At 45.8% G+C, this 16,177-nt stretch overlaps 1 protein-coding gene across 7 annotated transcripts in view; it reads left to right on the plus strand.

Annotated features, from left to right (window-relative positions):
- The window catches only part of PATL2 (PAT1 homolog 2), a gene marked incomplete at its 3' end in the record, with an annotated part of 44,513 nt that extends 31,183 nt beyond the window's left edge, over positions 1–13,330 (plus strand). For 5 of the 7 annotated variants that reach the window (XM_079953236.1, XM_079953234.1, XM_079953232.1 and 2 more), the window contains 11 exons: positions 1,722–1,799; positions 3,674–3,815; positions 5,551–5,668; positions 5,750–5,847; positions 6,495–6,539; positions 8,981–9,129; positions 9,806–9,965; positions 10,589–10,729; positions 10,964–11,061; positions 11,183–11,332; positions 12,961–13,330. In XM_079953236.1, coding sequence (XP_079809362.1) covers positions 1,722–1,799; positions 3,674–3,815; positions 5,551–5,668; positions 5,750–5,847; positions 6,495–6,539; positions 8,981–9,129; positions 9,806–9,965; positions 10,589–10,729; positions 10,964–11,061; positions 11,183–11,332; positions 12,961–12,964 — 1,183 coding nt within the window. Of the gene's footprint in view, positions 1–1,721; positions 1,800–3,673; positions 3,816–5,550; positions 5,669–5,749; positions 5,848–6,494; positions 6,540–8,980; positions 9,130–9,805; positions 9,966–10,588; positions 10,730–10,963; positions 11,062–11,182; positions 11,337–12,960 lie in introns of those variants that run through there. The other 2 variants (XM_079953233.1, XM_079953235.1) reach the window with 2 other exon arrangements.
- Between the last annotated feature and the right edge of the window lie 2,847 nt (positions 13,331–16,177).

A 16,177-nucleotide genomic window follows, 5' to 3' on the forward strand; every position in this document is an offset into this window, starting at 1 on the left:
ATCCAGATGGCAAGACGCCCCTCTTGGGCTTGCTGATGGGGTCCAAAGGAGAGCAGAGCAATACAGTTGGCACCAGCTTGGCTACAGGAGTTGCCGGAAGAAGGTGTACAAGGTGCCATCCAACCATCTTAGGGACTCCACTCTGAATTTGTGTATTTATTATTACGGTCACAGCCCAGTTCCGGCTCACTTACAATATCAGAAAAATCATAAAACACAACAGGAATACATTGAATTGCAGTTGGGTTTAACAGAGACAATTCAGATATAACAGCAGTTAAAAATATACATTAAATCTTGATCACTAAAATATAACCTAAAATTGACCACTCTGAATTTGTGTAGGGTATTTTCCTTAGCCTTTTCTTCTCCTGAAGATACCCTGCAAGGCAGCGGAGGTTTAGGATCAGAGTTTTCCTTCTAGATGGGCTACCTTCCCAGGTATTGAGCCCCACCTGCCCCTCACTTCCCTCCAGGGCACAGGCAGATACCTCCTCCTTGACTACTGCATGCCACTTGCTAGCGCCAGGCATATAGCACAGCCAAGTGCTCAAAAGCCTTTCTAGAATCCCTGGTTCAGCACAGACTACAGATTTGGAGTGTTGATCGTGTTCTGCAGGCTCTGTTTGTCATCTGTTAATTCAAATACAGTGGTACCTCTGGATGCGAACGGGATCTGTTCCGGAGCCCCGTTCACATCCTGAGTAGAGCGTAACCCGCGACTGCGTGTCTGCAATTCACCGCTTCCGCGCATGCGTGTGACATCATTTTGAGCGTCTGTGCAAGCTGCGAAACCCAGAAGTAATGCGCTCCATTACTTCCAGGTCGCCGCGAAGCGCAACTCGAAAATACTTAACCTGAAGCTACTTCAACCCGAAGTATGACTGTAGTATTTGGGGGAAAGAGGACAGCCAGCAAATAAGTTTGATCAGGGTTGTTGCCTTTAATTGAGACTTAACTTTCGAGTAGGGAACTTGGCATGCAGACTAACCTGTTGAATATTTGAGAATTGTGGGCAAGATTAGTTGCTGACAAACGATTTATTCTGTACTTGCAATTTGGGATGAGGAGAAAATCAATTCAGTTACCATTTAATGGTGGCTTGCTTTAAGTCAGGGGCAGAGGAAGGGCGGTGCAGTGGGGGCAGGCCATCCTGGGTGTCACCACTGAGGGGGTGACAAAATGCCAGGCGGCACTCACTGTAGGGCCAGCAGCACGCCTGAGCCATGCGTTTCTCCTGGAAGTGACGTAGTGGCTTGGGCGCCCACAGGCTCCACGCTGCCCCGAACGGTCCACCTGCTGCCTCCCCCCCCCCCACAGCTGTAGGGTGGCTGAGTGGGAGGAGGCAGGCAGACTCCTTGGACGCCCCGCGGAGTGTCCTGCCCCAGCTGGCACCGCCCCTGGACGCAGGGCACACACACCGGCCCAGGCGCCCAATCTGCTTGCTCCACCGCTGCTTTAATTCACACTTTCTGCCACAATATGAAAACCAAACGCAGCCCATCTTCGAAATAGCAGTTCTCAGTTTTTCAAACTAGTTCTGCAGCCAAGTAATGTGCACAGAATAATGTATACTGAGATAAAGTGTGCATAAAAATAGCACGTTAGTAGTAACAAACACACTATATTAGGGGAAGTTGCTTTGCAAAAATGTATTTAAAAGGTCCTAAAGGCATGGGAGACAGATCCTGGTACCTCACCTTTGTCCTGCTTCATTGCAGTGTTCCCAGTGCCATGACGCAACTTCACCCCCTGCATCAACGGATCCTGACCCAAAGACAGCGAGGGCAAGAAAGGAGGTAAGGGAGGGCAAATGAAGACAACTTAATATGAACATTGCTACAAACTTTATGTATGTATTTATTACATTTATATACCACCTTTTTTTCTCCAAGGAGCACTTCTCCCCCCTCTCCATTTTATCCTCACAACAACCCTGTGAGGTAGGTTACACGAAGAGGCAATGACTGGCCCAAGGTCACCCAGTGAGCTTCATGGCTGATTTGAACCCTGCTCTCCCAGTTCCTAGTCTATCACTCTTAACCACTGCACCCCGCTGGCCCTCATGGGATCGTTTGGTGACTCAGTACAGTACCTATTATAATGGCAAAATTAACTTGTTATATGAAGTTATATGAAGGAACGTAAAGGTAAAGGGACCCCTGACCGTTAGGTCCAGTCATGACCGACTCTGGGGTTGCGGCACTCATCTCGCTTTATTGGCCAAGGGAGCCGTAGTACAGCTTCTGGGTCACGTAACCAGCATGACTAAGACGCTTCTGGCGAACCAGAGCAGCGCACGGAAACGCCGTTTACCTTCCCGCCGGAGCGGTACCTATTTATCTACTTGCACTTTGACATGCTTTTCAAACTGCTAGGTTGGCAGAAGCAGGGACCAAGCAATGGGAGCTCACCCCATCGTGGGGATTCGAACCGCCGACCTTCTGATCGGCAAGTCCTAGACTCTGTGATTTAACCCACAGTGCCACCCGCGTCCCATGAAGAAACATAATACACATCATATTTTTGTGTTAAAATGGATTAAGCTTGTGGATTACTGTAGATAATGTTGGCTATTTTCTGAGAGCTAGTTATAGATTTTCAGTGTTTTGATGCTCATTGGAGATTGTTTAGTGTTTTTCTTTTCTCCTCTCCCCCCCCCCCCCAAACTTTTTGGTATGGTATGAAATATTGAATGAAATAACTAAAACTGGAAAAATACAATGAAAGCAGCAACTTCATTCAGACTTCTAAAACTTAGACAAGCTTCTATTCTGAATTACTGAAGGTATTCAAGTTCGGTGCTGTTACCCTAGATGAGACTGCCAGTTTTCATTTCTTAGTGCAGAAAGTATTGATCTGATGTGTAGAGATTTTTCCTATTCTGATTAGTTCAGGAGGATTCTGTAAGGTTTATTTCTATATGAGAGAAACAGAGAGAAGGTTTCTGATTTTTTGTTTATTTCTCTGGGAAGCTGATTATAGCTGGTTTAAACTGGTTCTGTTATGTTTCTTTCAAGGCCATGCAGACTATAATAATAAGGCCAGGAGGAGCCTGGCTCTCACTTTCTCTTTCTCTTTGTTCTGGTGGTCTGTTCTGTACGCTGTTAAGGTTTAAGTCTTATTATAAAGTTTGTAAGTTTTATTTTAAGTGCTGCAACTGGATTTTTATGAACTATGCCAATCCTGATTGTATTGGATTTGTGACCCTTATTCTCATTTGCCTTCAGCAGCAGTAAAGCTCTGCTGAATGAAGTACAATTGCCTCTGGTCTATTTTTTGGAAACTCTGCTGCGTGTTTAGGTTTTCTTACTCCTCTGGCCCTGGCGCGACAGAGCCGTATTTAAAAGCAGTTCACAAGAAAGAATACAGTCGTATCTTGGTTTTCAAACTGCTTAGTTCTCAAACATTTTGGCTCCCAAACCCGGGAGTGAGTGTTTCGGTTTGCGAGCTATTTCTGGTAGCCGAACATCCGACCGAGCTTCTGATTGGCTGCAGGAGCTTCCTGCAGCCAATCAGAAACTGTGCTTTGGTTTTGGAAGTCGAACGGACTTCCGGAACAGATTCCTTTTGACTTCCAAGGTACGACTGTATGTGACCGCAGCAAGTCGTTGGTGGTATTATGGACCAGTGCAGAAGCCTTTTTGTAAGCGAATTTCTTCTTCTCTTAAAGAATTCCCCGTATGAAGCGCCAGCTGCCGAAGGAGGATCCCTATGCTGTGCTCATGACTCCGGTAGAAAAAGAGTGGGTGATAAAGGTGCAAATGTTGCAGCTTCAGAGTGACAACCTTCACAGGGATGACTATTATTACCAGGTGAGTGTTGTTGTTTAGTCGTTTAGTCATGTCCGACTCTTCGTGACCCCATGGACTAGAGCACGCCAGGCACTCCTGTCTTCTACTGCCTCCCACAGTTTGGTCAAACTCATGCTAGTAGCTTCGAGAACACTGTCCAACCATCTCGTCCTCTGTCATCCCCTTCTCCTTGTGCCCTCAATCTTTCCCAACATCGGGGTCTTTTCCAGGGAGTCTTCTCTTCTCATGAGGTGGCCAAAGTACTGGAGCCTCAGCTTCACGATCTGTCCTTCCAGTGAGCACTCAGGGCTGATTTCCTTAAGAATGGATAGGTTTGATCTTCTTGCAGTCCATGGGACTCTCAAGAGTCTCCTCCAGCACCATAATTCAAAAGCATCAATTCTTTGGCGATCAGCCTTCTTTATGGTCCAGCTCTCACTTCCATACATCACTACTGGGAAAACCATAGCTTTAACTATATGGACCTTTGTTCACACTTTCCCATTCCAGCCAAGTAATGTTTACGATACATATGCCTGTGTAATATGTGCAGTAAAAATTCACATATTACTGGAAATATTATACAGAAATGCTTTGTATTGGGGAAAATCTGCTTTGTGAAAAATACATATACAGTGGTGCCTCGCAAGATGAAAAGAATCTGTTCCGTGAGTCTCTTCGTCTTGCGGTTTTTTCATCTTGCAAAGCAAGCCCATTAGTGGCTTAGCGGATTAGCGCTATTAGCGGCTTAGGGGCTTAGCGGATCAGCTGATAAGCAGCTTAGCTGCTTAGAAAAGGGGGGGTGAGGGGGAAAAAACCTGCAGGAACTCGCAAGACATTTTCGTCTTGCGAAGCACCTCCAAAACGGAAAACCCTTTTGTCTAGCGGGTTTTCCGTCTTGCGAGGCTTTCGTCTTGCGGGGCACCACTGTATTGGATGTAATTGCATACAAGGGAGTATATTGGGATAAATTAGCACTACAATGCTGGAACTCGCTCCCTGAAGAAGGTAGACTGGCTCCTGACTTGTCCCTCCACGGACAGGTGGAAGACCTCCTTGTACCAATAGGCTTTGGGGAACCGGCTAATTTTAATGAAAAGGGTGGTGCCATGCTGTTTTTATTGTTATTATTTGTAGGTTTTAAACAGATTTCATATATGTATTGAGTTTGAATTCTATTGGGGTTTTTAAAATTTATTTTTCTATGTTTTTAGTGCTTCTTTTATTAGAGACGTTGAGTCCCATTAGGGAAAAAGTTGGGGTATAAATGACAATAATTAATAATGATGATGCTGATGCTGATGAACTGTTTTTAGGATATCAGAATGTGGAGAACTGAACTTAAAAAGCAAAAAATGAGAAACTGCCACTGATAGGTTCACCCACCCCTAAGCAAGAATCCTAGACCGCTCTTGAGAAGGGTGGGCATAGCCTTCCAGTCACAAGGCTTGGGTCTGGGTCAGTTCTGTCTCTTGCAACTGCAGACCTGCTCTCCTATGATGGGCTGCATTCAGACAACCATGTTCTCCACACCGTGGTGGAGCTTCTTCCCTTGGGCCCCGTTAGGTTCGCCCAGGAAACGGAGAACTATAGTTCAAAAGGCGCACGTTAATCACTGTCTGTCGAGGATGGCTCGGGGAGAATTGCCGTCTTGACAGTTTTGGAAGTTGGAGTTGGGGTGAGTGGGGAGCAACAGAAGTGCTGTGTGCTTCCACTGCTTTTGGTACTGAGCTGTCCTGTCCTCCCCACCCCCCAGGAATATTATCGCAAGCTGGAGCGCAAACAGGCAGAGAAGGGGCTTCTTGGAGGGTGCAAGACTGAAGTCCCCAAGCTAGTGACACCGTATATCCAGAAAGTGGAGGCATACGAATCTGGTAAGCGCTCTGCAGAAAAGAGGCTCTTCCCTAGATGTTAGGGATGCTAGGCACTTCCTGACAATGGTTTCCTCCTTCTAGTGGTGCGGATACCAGGCTCCCTGGGCCAAGTGGCAGTGTCTACGTGCTACAGTCCCCGCAGGGCTATTGATGCCGTGCACAACATCCCACTGGAACAGGTAATGCACCCGTCCTGTTGCCTCTGGCTTGCCAGAAGCTGGGACTTGACTCCACTGATTTGCTGCGTGTGGACATGAAGTCTCTTGCGTATATATCATCAGTGGGACCTTCCAACCCATGGGCCTTGTCTCGCCAGGCCATTTGGGCTAACCATGCCTGATTTCCTGGGCCTTGGAGTCCCATGAATGTTGGGCATGGGAAAGTTGAAGGAAGGTTCTTCATTTGCAGTTGTCACCAGAATTCAAGTTGGGGATGCAAAGGAAGAATCTTCTCTGCAGCTGCTGCTTGAACCGCCTGACACGTGACACAAGATGATTTATGGTTGGGCGGCCCTGTTCACCTGTCAGTGGTCCACAGCGGATGGTTGTTCCACACCCCCTAATAAGTAGGGCATGTTATTAACTGGCGGGTGGACGGTATATTCTATCGGCTTTTTCCTCCTGTTTTTCACACCACTTCTAATTGACCAGTGGAATTCTGGCCGCCTGGTTGTATTCCGTAAACGGAAACGGCCCCACTGGAAACTTTATTGCAGAGCCCCCTGAGCTGTTAATGTAGCATCCAGGGATGCCAAGCTGGTGCTGGTTGCTCTGCTATTGAAAACTAACACCTGTTCCCCCTCCCCTTTTTTATCCATCTTCTGAAGGCTGTGGGTAATCAGCGACTGCAAGTGCTATATGAAATTGAGAAGGTGAGTCACTGAGATAGCTTCGGAAGGCAGTTCTGTGTTTGTTTGTTTTTTAAGCCAGTGTCCTTGGAGTGCGGCAAGGCCAGTACCAGAAGCATTATTGTTGATTAACTCTTGTTTGGCTTCATATTTATGTATTTAAACATTGATTTGGGGGGGGGGGGTTTGGTAATACAGTGGTACCTTGGTTCTCGAACGGCTTAGTTGTCGAACAAATCGGCTCCCGAATGCCACAAACCCGGAAGTAAGTGTTCTGGTTTGCGAACGTTTTTTGGAAGCCGAATGTCCAACGTGGCTTCAGCGGCTTCCATTTGAATGCAGGTATCTCCTGCAGCCAATCAGAAGCCCCGCCTTGGTTTTCAAATGGTTTCAGGAGTTGAACGGACTCCCGGAACGGATTAAGTTCAAGAATTGTATTGATATATTCTGCATTTGTTGAATTGTTTATTTTTGACATTTGAATTTACTAACATGTTCTGTATTTTGTATGTTTGTATTTTCAATGTTTTGATGCATTTGAATGTTTGCTGCAAGCTGCTTTGGGTACAGCTTATTGTGCAAAAGCAGCATATTAGTAAACTCCATCAATCTCTATTCAGAAAGGCAGTGTGTGCTCTTCTTCCTCCAGTCACATACCCACCCCCTTTGTCCCCACAACAAAGAGCTTGACAATATGAAACTCGGGATCATGGCATTCCAGTGGAGCAGATTCCTAGTGTGGTGTATCCAACACAGGCAATGTCATGATGATGATGATGCATAGAAACTCTTGCAGAGTTGTTAGCAAATAGCTCTGATCAGCTAGAACTCTGCACATGCCTCCAGAACTGAGTGATTTGGCTGAGTTAATGAAATAGTCATAGAATATGAGAAAAGCCCCTACAGTGTGAACCAGTCACAAGTACAGTGGTACCTCTGGTTACGAACTTAATTCGTTCCGGAGGTCCATTCTTAACCTGAAACCTGAGGTACCACTTTAGCTAATGGCATAGCTGTCAACTTTCAGATTTGAAAAATAAGAGATCAGCAGCCTCGAAAATAAGGGATCAGCAGCCTCACCTGTCCCGGAGACAGTCTACGGGATATCTAACAATCCGAGATAGCAGCGGGAAACGGTGCTGGAATAAGGGAATTTCCTGCAAAAAAAGGGAAGGTTGACAGCTATGGCTAATGGGGCTTCCCGCTGCCGCTGCCGCCGCACCGCCACCGCACAATTTCCTTTCTTATCCTGGGGCAAGTTCTTAACCCGGTACTACTACTGGGTTAGCGGAATCTGTAACCCGAAGTGTTTGTAACCCGAAGTGTTTGTAACCCGAGGTGTTTGTAACCCGAGATACCACTGTGGTAGATTGCAATTGCCTAATTGATGGGAGTTGTAATCCAGCCACATCAGTTTGCAGGTTGCTGGACAAAACTGCTACCTGCCCCCTAGTGACCCTGCCAAAAGATTTTACATTGCAAAAGTGAAAACTAACTAAAGCATAATTCCTTGGTGCGGGGTGTACATGTACATGCCTGTGGTGCCTGAGCATGTGATCCTTAATGCTAGCACCAAATTAAGGGTTTGACCACTGTTTGGAGAATAGTTGATTCATGCTCCTGAACTTGTGGCTTTGTGACACTGCTGGCCCTAAACAAGTTTAGGAGACTCCGTGGAAAATGGAGGCATGGATTTCTCTACAGTTCCCATGAACTCTAGGTAAGAAAATGCTATCTGCTGCCTTCCCTTTGCCCCCCCCCCCAAACAATTGGCAGATGGGAGATAACAGGGGAAACAGCAACCACCTAGAGAGTACAGCTAGACGCTCAGCAAATATACCGTATTTTTCACTCTATAAGACGCACTTTTTCCCTCCTAAAAAGAAAGGGGAAATGAGAGTGTGTCCTATGGAGCGAATGCAGGCTGCGCGGCTAAGTCAGAAGCCAGAAGCCAGAACAGGGAGAGGGAGCGCTGTGCAGCGCTCTGTCTCGCTGTTCTAGCTTCAGGGTTAGCAGCGCAAAGCCTTCGCAGGGCAGCGGGGTGCCTTCATCCTGCTGCCCTCCGGAGGCTTCATGGACTGTCCCAGAAGCCTCCGCAGGGCACGGGGATGAAAGCTCCCCGTGCCCTGCGGAGGCTTCATGCAAAGCTAGACCAGCTAAAGGGAGCACTGCGCAGCCCTCCCTCTAGCTATTCTGGCTTTTGGATGGCCCCGCGAAGCTAGACCAGCTATCCCAGTGGCTATCCCAGAAGCCAGAACAGCAAGAGGCGATCCCAGAAGCCAGATCCCTCTTGCTGTTCTGGCTTCTGGGATTCAGATTTTTTTTTTCTTGTTTCCTCCCCCCCAAACTAGGTGCGTCCTATTGTCTCATGCGTCCTATAGAGCGAAAAATACGGTAGTTGGCTAAAGAGCTGCCCTGTCAAAGGCGGTGGTTTTATGGATCTTGTTGGTGTGTTCCTGAAACAGATGTACCTGCAGCTGCTGGATATAGAAGATGGTCAGCGGAAACTGGAGCAGGTGCCAGAGGAGGAGCACCTCCACTTCTGTGAGAAATTTGCGCATGAGCTGGGACATATCTATCAAGCCCTAAGAATCGGAGAGCAGAATTCGGAAAAGTGAGTCCAGGGGGAATGTTTGTGGCAGTGATGGTACATGAGATGGGTGTTAGGATGAAGAAGACGATGATTATTCTGGCCACGTGTCTGTGGGCCCACCTCTTTCCATCAGGCCAGCTGTCTACTTAGGTTATCAGGCCGCTGACAATTTCTACTGGTTCATACCATCCTCCCTCTCTAGCGGAAGAGCCAGGAGATGTATAGGGCTGTGTAAAGATCTGCTGAAAGAATACTCAACACAGATAAGCAAAGAACTTGAGCTAATCAAAAATTTCCTCTTGGAATGTTTGGGCCTGCTTACTTCCCTGACTGAGCTAATTAGGAGAAAAGAAGGCTGCCCTCCCCATAAAGCAGTCAACAACAAGCCAAATGGAAATATAATCCAGTCAGGCATGGAAAACAGAAAAACAACTAGAACTAAACCAGGCCAGGTGGAAAAACCACTTGCCCCCAAGAAATCTTCCTTAAAGGGAAAGTGTTCAATGCACAAGAAGAAAGAGCCAGGAGATGTTCTGTTCTGTTAAACAGCCAGGTCTGAAGTCCAGGCAGCACTAGGTAGAACATAACCATGGGCCTTTATGTTTACACATTGGGTATGTTTTAGGCCCCTTTCTAGACTCTCATGGTGCTTTAGCAGTGAGATACATGTGTGGACCAGCTGGTCTTTTCCTTCCAGGGAAGCCAAAGATGAGTTCTTTCAGATCCTGCTTGTGGGAAAAGGCAGGAGGCTGGTGGCCCGTCTGTTGCCACACTTGTCGCAGGAGCAGGCCAAGCAGGTCCTTGTCAGCATCACCCAGCACCTACCGTTTCTCCTTCAGAAGGACATGATGGATGAGGTATCCGTCCTGTGTGTTCCACTTCTCCCTAAAACCATCTGCATCATTGATGACCTTGTTATGAGGCTCCAATTATAAATTGACTTTTGGGGTACAAAAAGAGCTTGCACTAAAATAAGACATTTAAATTGGGTTGTGGGGGGAGCTAAACTGCATTGCTTGCACAATTTAATTTACACCAGATTTTCTTGCATAACCAGACCCAAGTAGGGCAGTGAAGCCTTGCCCCAAGCCGCCAGAAAACTGAAATATGTGCACAGCTTTGTGGAAGCTGAAATGTGTAAGATGGGCTGTGTCTTTACTGAATGAACCGAAAATGTTGCTTGAATCCTGTTAGGCTGAGAGTCAGACTGCAGAATTTTTCAGAGAGTAGCCAGTAACCCTTGCTTGATAGGTTGTAAGGGTTTGGGTTAAATTTATCAAGCCCATCCTGTAGAAACTTCATTTCTCTTAACAGGCTCAGTTTATAGAAATAAAGACCTATAACTCTTAACACTACTTCCTTTGGTGTTAAGAGTTCTCTATCCCATAGATTAGGTTTATTAACTCTTAAAGGACAAGCAAGCTTGATATTAACATTTATCCTTTCAATTTACTCCTTCCATGTTCTGTGGACTTGGTAGTCTCTGCCCATTCTCTACGGTCCTCTCTGTGATGTCATTGAGCAGTTGACCTTCAGTGAGATGATAGACCTCTTACAGGAGCTAAGCAGATTGCAGCCAGAGTCTGTCCAGCAATCGCTTGCTATGGTGTTTGGGAACAAGGTAAGTTTGGGGACAGGGCTTTGAAACTTTCCTGGGGGTCCTGGCAGAATTTTGTGGGAGAGCGACAAACGGGGTGGGAGGGGAGACTTTAAAATTACCTTAGTATTTGCCAGTATCGGTGTGGTTTTATGCCACCTTAACCTCGAGGTTGGCATTGAGTGAGGTGGGTTCTATTGCTGCTGTTCCCTTGCTAACATTTCATGCTGTGCCCTCTTCTCTCCTTGCCTCTCCAAGTTTGCCATCTCACTTCTATACCTTCTGCTGAGTCACGGGGAGAGATGTCTCTCCTCCGGAATGCCCCTGAACCCCCGCAACGGAGACTTTGAAAAATGGTGAGGTGGCATCTGTTGGGCAGGGTAGTCCCAAGTAATTTGTGTCTGCAGACACCAAGCCTCTTAACCATCTCCGTCCTTTTTTTTCTCTCCTCCCCCTCTTCCCTTTTCTTCCCCTTAGGGTGGATATAGTGCTCCTTGTTGCTAGGGAGCTGTCTCAGGTACCCAAAGCATCGATGGTAGAGCCATTTCACCTCCCCAGCAACCTCCTTTTTCTCTTCTGCCGCTATGTAGACAAAGACATGGCAAACCACTTAGATGCCAAGATGGAGTAAGTTTTGGGCATTGACAGAGAGCAGGTAGATAAGTATTTGGAGGAGTGGGGGAAGAGCATGTCATGTAGAGTGGTTGGGGAAACCCAGCCAGATGGGTGGGGTATTAATTATTATTATTATTATTATTATTATTATTATTATTATTTCAAGTGAACTCTTACATACAGTGGAGACGGTATTAGTTTGAATGGGGTACTGTCCCACCAATCTCATCTCAGTCAGGCGACTGCCTGTCTCCTTAAAACCACCCAGTGGGGTAGCCCTGGCTGTCAGGTTCCTCCTCACTCTGTTTTGCCATTTGTTAATTCGGCAGGGAGAGTGATGGGGGGGGGGGGCAAACGAGAACCAGCTGGTCCCCTGTCTCATTGGCTCTGGCTTCATCTACTGTTGGTCTCCCTGTCTCTCCACCCCGCCAGTCCAAATGAGCACCAGTGACCACCGCTGACACAAATAACATGTCAGAACCCAGATGTAAGGCAAACTGCAAATTGGAGCATAGCAGGCGACTGGAGAGAATATTCTCCTACAGGAACATGTCCTTTTCTAGCTATTTGCTTTTGGTCTCATCTCATGGTGGATCCCTGTATATGATGGCTTGTTGCTCTTGGAAATGAAGGGCCCATTATGGGCAATATGAGTTCATTGTTTTCCCTGCCAGAAAACTCACTGCTTTCACTATGCTTATTTTCATGTTCAACATGCTACACTGCACTGTTAGACCACTGGCCCCATTAGCTCAGTATTGTCTACCTTGACTGCCAGAGGTACTCTCGGGTTTCAGATTATGGTTTCTCCCAGACCTACCTGGAGATGCCTGGGACCATCTGCTCTACCACTGACCACTGTCCTCTTAACATTGAAGGACCCTTGCTATTGTTTACATTTACTTGTTGCCACCTCCTGACACAGCCAAGAGATTGCATATATTGATATGTGAGATACTTTGGGGGCCTTTAGGCTGCTGTGAGCACCATACATTTTTGGATAGCGATGCTGTTCTCAGCAGAACTCTTCCACATTGTAATTTCTTTTAGGTGGGCTTCCTTTGACTACCTGGCTGAGAACCTTGATTTCTGAGTAGCAGAATGAGAGATGTGGAATGGCAGCAAGCCCTGGCCAAGCAGGCTGGGGAAAGCTACAAGAGCCCTTGCTCAAGTGCTTCCTGTTTAACATCTTTGTATGGTTCACATTCTATGCATGCAAATGGTGGACCCATTATGAGCTGCTTTGCTAAATAAAAATGGGAGGCAGGGTAGTAGCTAATGCCTGGGTGGCCAGAAACCTGTGTAAGCTTCATGTTTTGCAAATATAATTGTGGAACGGTTCCTTGTAGTTGGTAAAATTGGATAAAAGGAGATTGGAGAGAGCTCTTCACTGGGGCTGCCACAGAATAGCTGAAGCCTTGCAGCAGGCATAGCCAAAGTGGTGTCCTCTCAATGTTTTGTACTACAACTCCTGTAATCTCTTGACCATTAGCTACACTGGCTGGGGCTGATGAGAGATGTGTTGCAAAACAATATGCAGAGCACTACATTGGCTAACCCTGCTTTATAGAACGCAGTTGGCCACTGATGAGAACTAATTTTCCCCTTTGATTCCTGATTTGCTTTCCTTTATGTTTCAGGTGATTGGTTTCTGCCTTCATGAGCTTTCGCAACACTTGGAGCCTCCTTTGTTGCTGCAGCGTGATCTTCGGTGGTAGTATCAGTCTTCGAGAGGCCTGGCTGTAGCTAGAACACAGTGGTTGTTTAAAGAAAACGATTATTTAATTCACAAATTCTGCTTTTGTTTGTGGTATGACGTGGTTCCCCCCCAAAGTGCTCTGTGCTAATTGTAGATATTCAGTGCTAGCTTAGCACGTAAACTGAGCCTGAAATGAGTGAACACAGGCTTGCCTGTACAGTAAATATTAGGTTGTGGGGGATGAACTTTGATTTTTACAATATCTTGTGTACAGCACTTATACAATAAAAGCAAATAAAACTAGTTTGAAATATTGGATCTTGCAGGTGAGGGGGCGCATAGTTGCCCTAAGAAAGATTGTACACCTTTTCTTTGTTAATATTTAACTTTTCCTACAGATGTGGGTGAGACCCTTGAAGGCGGTGGAACTCCTGCCGGTGCCTTGAACAGGATGCTAATTGTATCACTTGAAGTTCCATGTTTCATTTTTTTTCCAGTCTTCATTAGGACTGTGGGTGGGTTAACCATTTCCTCCCCCATTGTGGTCCCTATTAAATTGCCTCTACGCTGCTATGAAGGCCAGTGGCAGCTTTCACCTGGGACTATCATAGTGCGGGAGGAAAGGTTGAATCTTCTTGCAGTCCCCTCCACCTTTTTTTCTTTTAATAAAAATGAAAATGCATTTTCCCCTTCTTTTCTGCTCCTTTTTTCTCCCGACCCCCGTCCTGGCCTGTTAATAGTAGAAGAGAGAGAAGACATTTAATTTCAAGGGCTGTGTTTTTCAGTATTATATGTAAGTTGGTCCTTTATATTACATGAACTGCAAGCACTGGTAGAGATCTGGCTTGATGCTACATCAGAATGAGTTGTTGATCTTCAGAGATTGTTAGTGTCTGTAACTGGAACTACCGGTAGATGACCACTCTTTTTCAGAATAGAAAGGGCTTGCTGCTTTCAAATGTACAAACACACCCAATTTTTATCTCTGTTAAACAGACTTTTTTCCAAAAAGTACAGACACTTGTGTGCTGCTGTCTGGTTCTGGTATATGCGGTGGGTCCTAAATTCATTCTCTCTCTCTCTCTCTCTCTCTCTCTCTCTCACACACACACACACACACACACACACACACTCACTCACACACACACACACACACACAGAGAGAGAGAGAGAGAGAGACAGAGACAGAGACAGACAGACAGACCTTGAAAATTGCTGGATGTTTTGGAACACTGCTTTATGTTGTTGCAATTATTAATATGCTATGCCAGATGCTGTAGGATATTTCAGTGTATTTTTATTGCTGCTGTTATTTATTACATATTTCATTTCATTGTTTTGCAAATAGAATTGCAGTACAGTTAGAATATACAAAATAAAAGCAGCAATAAAAATGCAATATCATTATTTAGTGTGATAAATGTGCTGCTTCTTGTCTTCAACTACAGATTCACAGACACAGTATGGTAACTCCTTCAATCCTGGCCACTGCAAGCTACTGTAGTCTGTATACTTGTGTATTCACAATGTGGCTTTCTCCTGTACATTATCGTGGTTCCTGAACTCCTCGGACAAGAGAATTCCCCCAAAGCAGTTTTGCATTTATCCATTGAGCTAGAAGTCGCACCATCTCAGCCTCTGTATTACTAACTAAACATGACATTGTACTCTCTGCCATCTCAGTGCTACGAAAAGCTAGTCAGAATTTTATCTACAGTTGCAAGCAATGGACCAGTGTAGAATTCAGTCTTTTTCATTTCCTGTGGTAGCCCTCTGAGCCTAAGAGGTAGAATGCTGAACCACATAGTCTTTCAGCTCCAAGTAAGTGTTAGCTTTGTTGTCTGTGTTTAGTAAGCATCAGAGCAACTGTGTTAAGGCTGTCCCAGTGCAGTTGGTGCCAGATACTTGCAGAGGTGGGGCAGCCAGGTACACTTGCTCTGGGACCAGCTTTTTTTATTCTAGCAAGACTCCTGCCCCAGGCCTCAAACAAGCTCTACACGAGCCTGGTTGGTGTTCTATCCTTGTGCTAAGTAAGTGTAAGGATGAAAATGGATTGCAATGGGTAAGCTTCTACAAATGCTATAAGATACCTTAGTACAGTGGTGCCCTGCAAGACGAATGCCTCGCAAGACGAAAAACCCGCTAGATGAAAGGGTTTTCCGTTTTGGAGGCGCTTCGCAAAACGAATTTCCCTATGGGCTTGCTTCGCAAGACGAAATGTCTTGAGTTTTTCCGACTTTTTTCCCCTTTCCCCCCCTTTTTCTAAGCCGCTTATCCGCTAAGCTGATAAGCCACTAAAAGCCGCTAAGCCGCTAATAGCGCTAATCTGCTAAGCCGTCAGTGGGCTTGCTTCGCAAGACAAAAAAACCGCTAGACAAAGAGAATCGCGGAACGGATTCTTTTCGTCTTGCGAGGCACCACTGTACTAAATACACCCAAAGTATTTTTCTATAAACAGTATCTTGCTATAACTCCCCACTTCCATCATGGCTACAGTTACTGTATAGGAAATCATGTGGTAGTACACCTGTTTACTGGTGAGTACAGAAAGAGGAGAGGGTTTTGTCTTTGGCTGGGCATGAAGCCATTTCTGTTGGAGCCAACCACCACTAAAGAATTTCCTTTGCCAGCTAAAAGGCAAGCCTATCAGCTAACTTCATAATGGGATGAAGTAGCTATACTGCTGTAAGTAACCTAGGTGTTCTAGTGTTACCAAGTACTAGATCAATACAGATTAAATCTCGTGTCTAGCATGGCAACAGTTTAGTGGGATCATATGCTGCTTTATATAACAAAAGGCTTGACATCAGTATTTGGCAATCTGCAAAACTAGGGTGGAATAAAATTTCCTTCTACTCTTCCCACCCCCTACACCCTGCTCTGCCCCATATATAAGGCAGATGATCTCTTTTTGTAGATATGAGAGGAGGCAGAGTAGTAATCAAATCCTAGACTAATACAACACATAAAATACTATTGATTTATAAAATGCATTTATGCATACCGTGTAGTTAGAATCTCGGACTAGGACCTGGGAGACCAGGATTCAAATCCCGCCTCTGCCATGAAGCTCATGACTGGGCCAGTCACCCTCTCTCCGCCTAACCTACCTTGCAATGTTGTTGGGATTAAATGGGTCCATGTATGCCACCTTGAAC

This window comes from Podarcis cretensis, assembly GCF_951804945.1.
Source record: "Podarcis cretensis genome assembly, chromosome: 14".
Taxonomy (NCBI): Eukaryota; Metazoa; Chordata; class Lepidosauria; order Squamata; family Lacertidae; genus Podarcis; species Podarcis cretensis.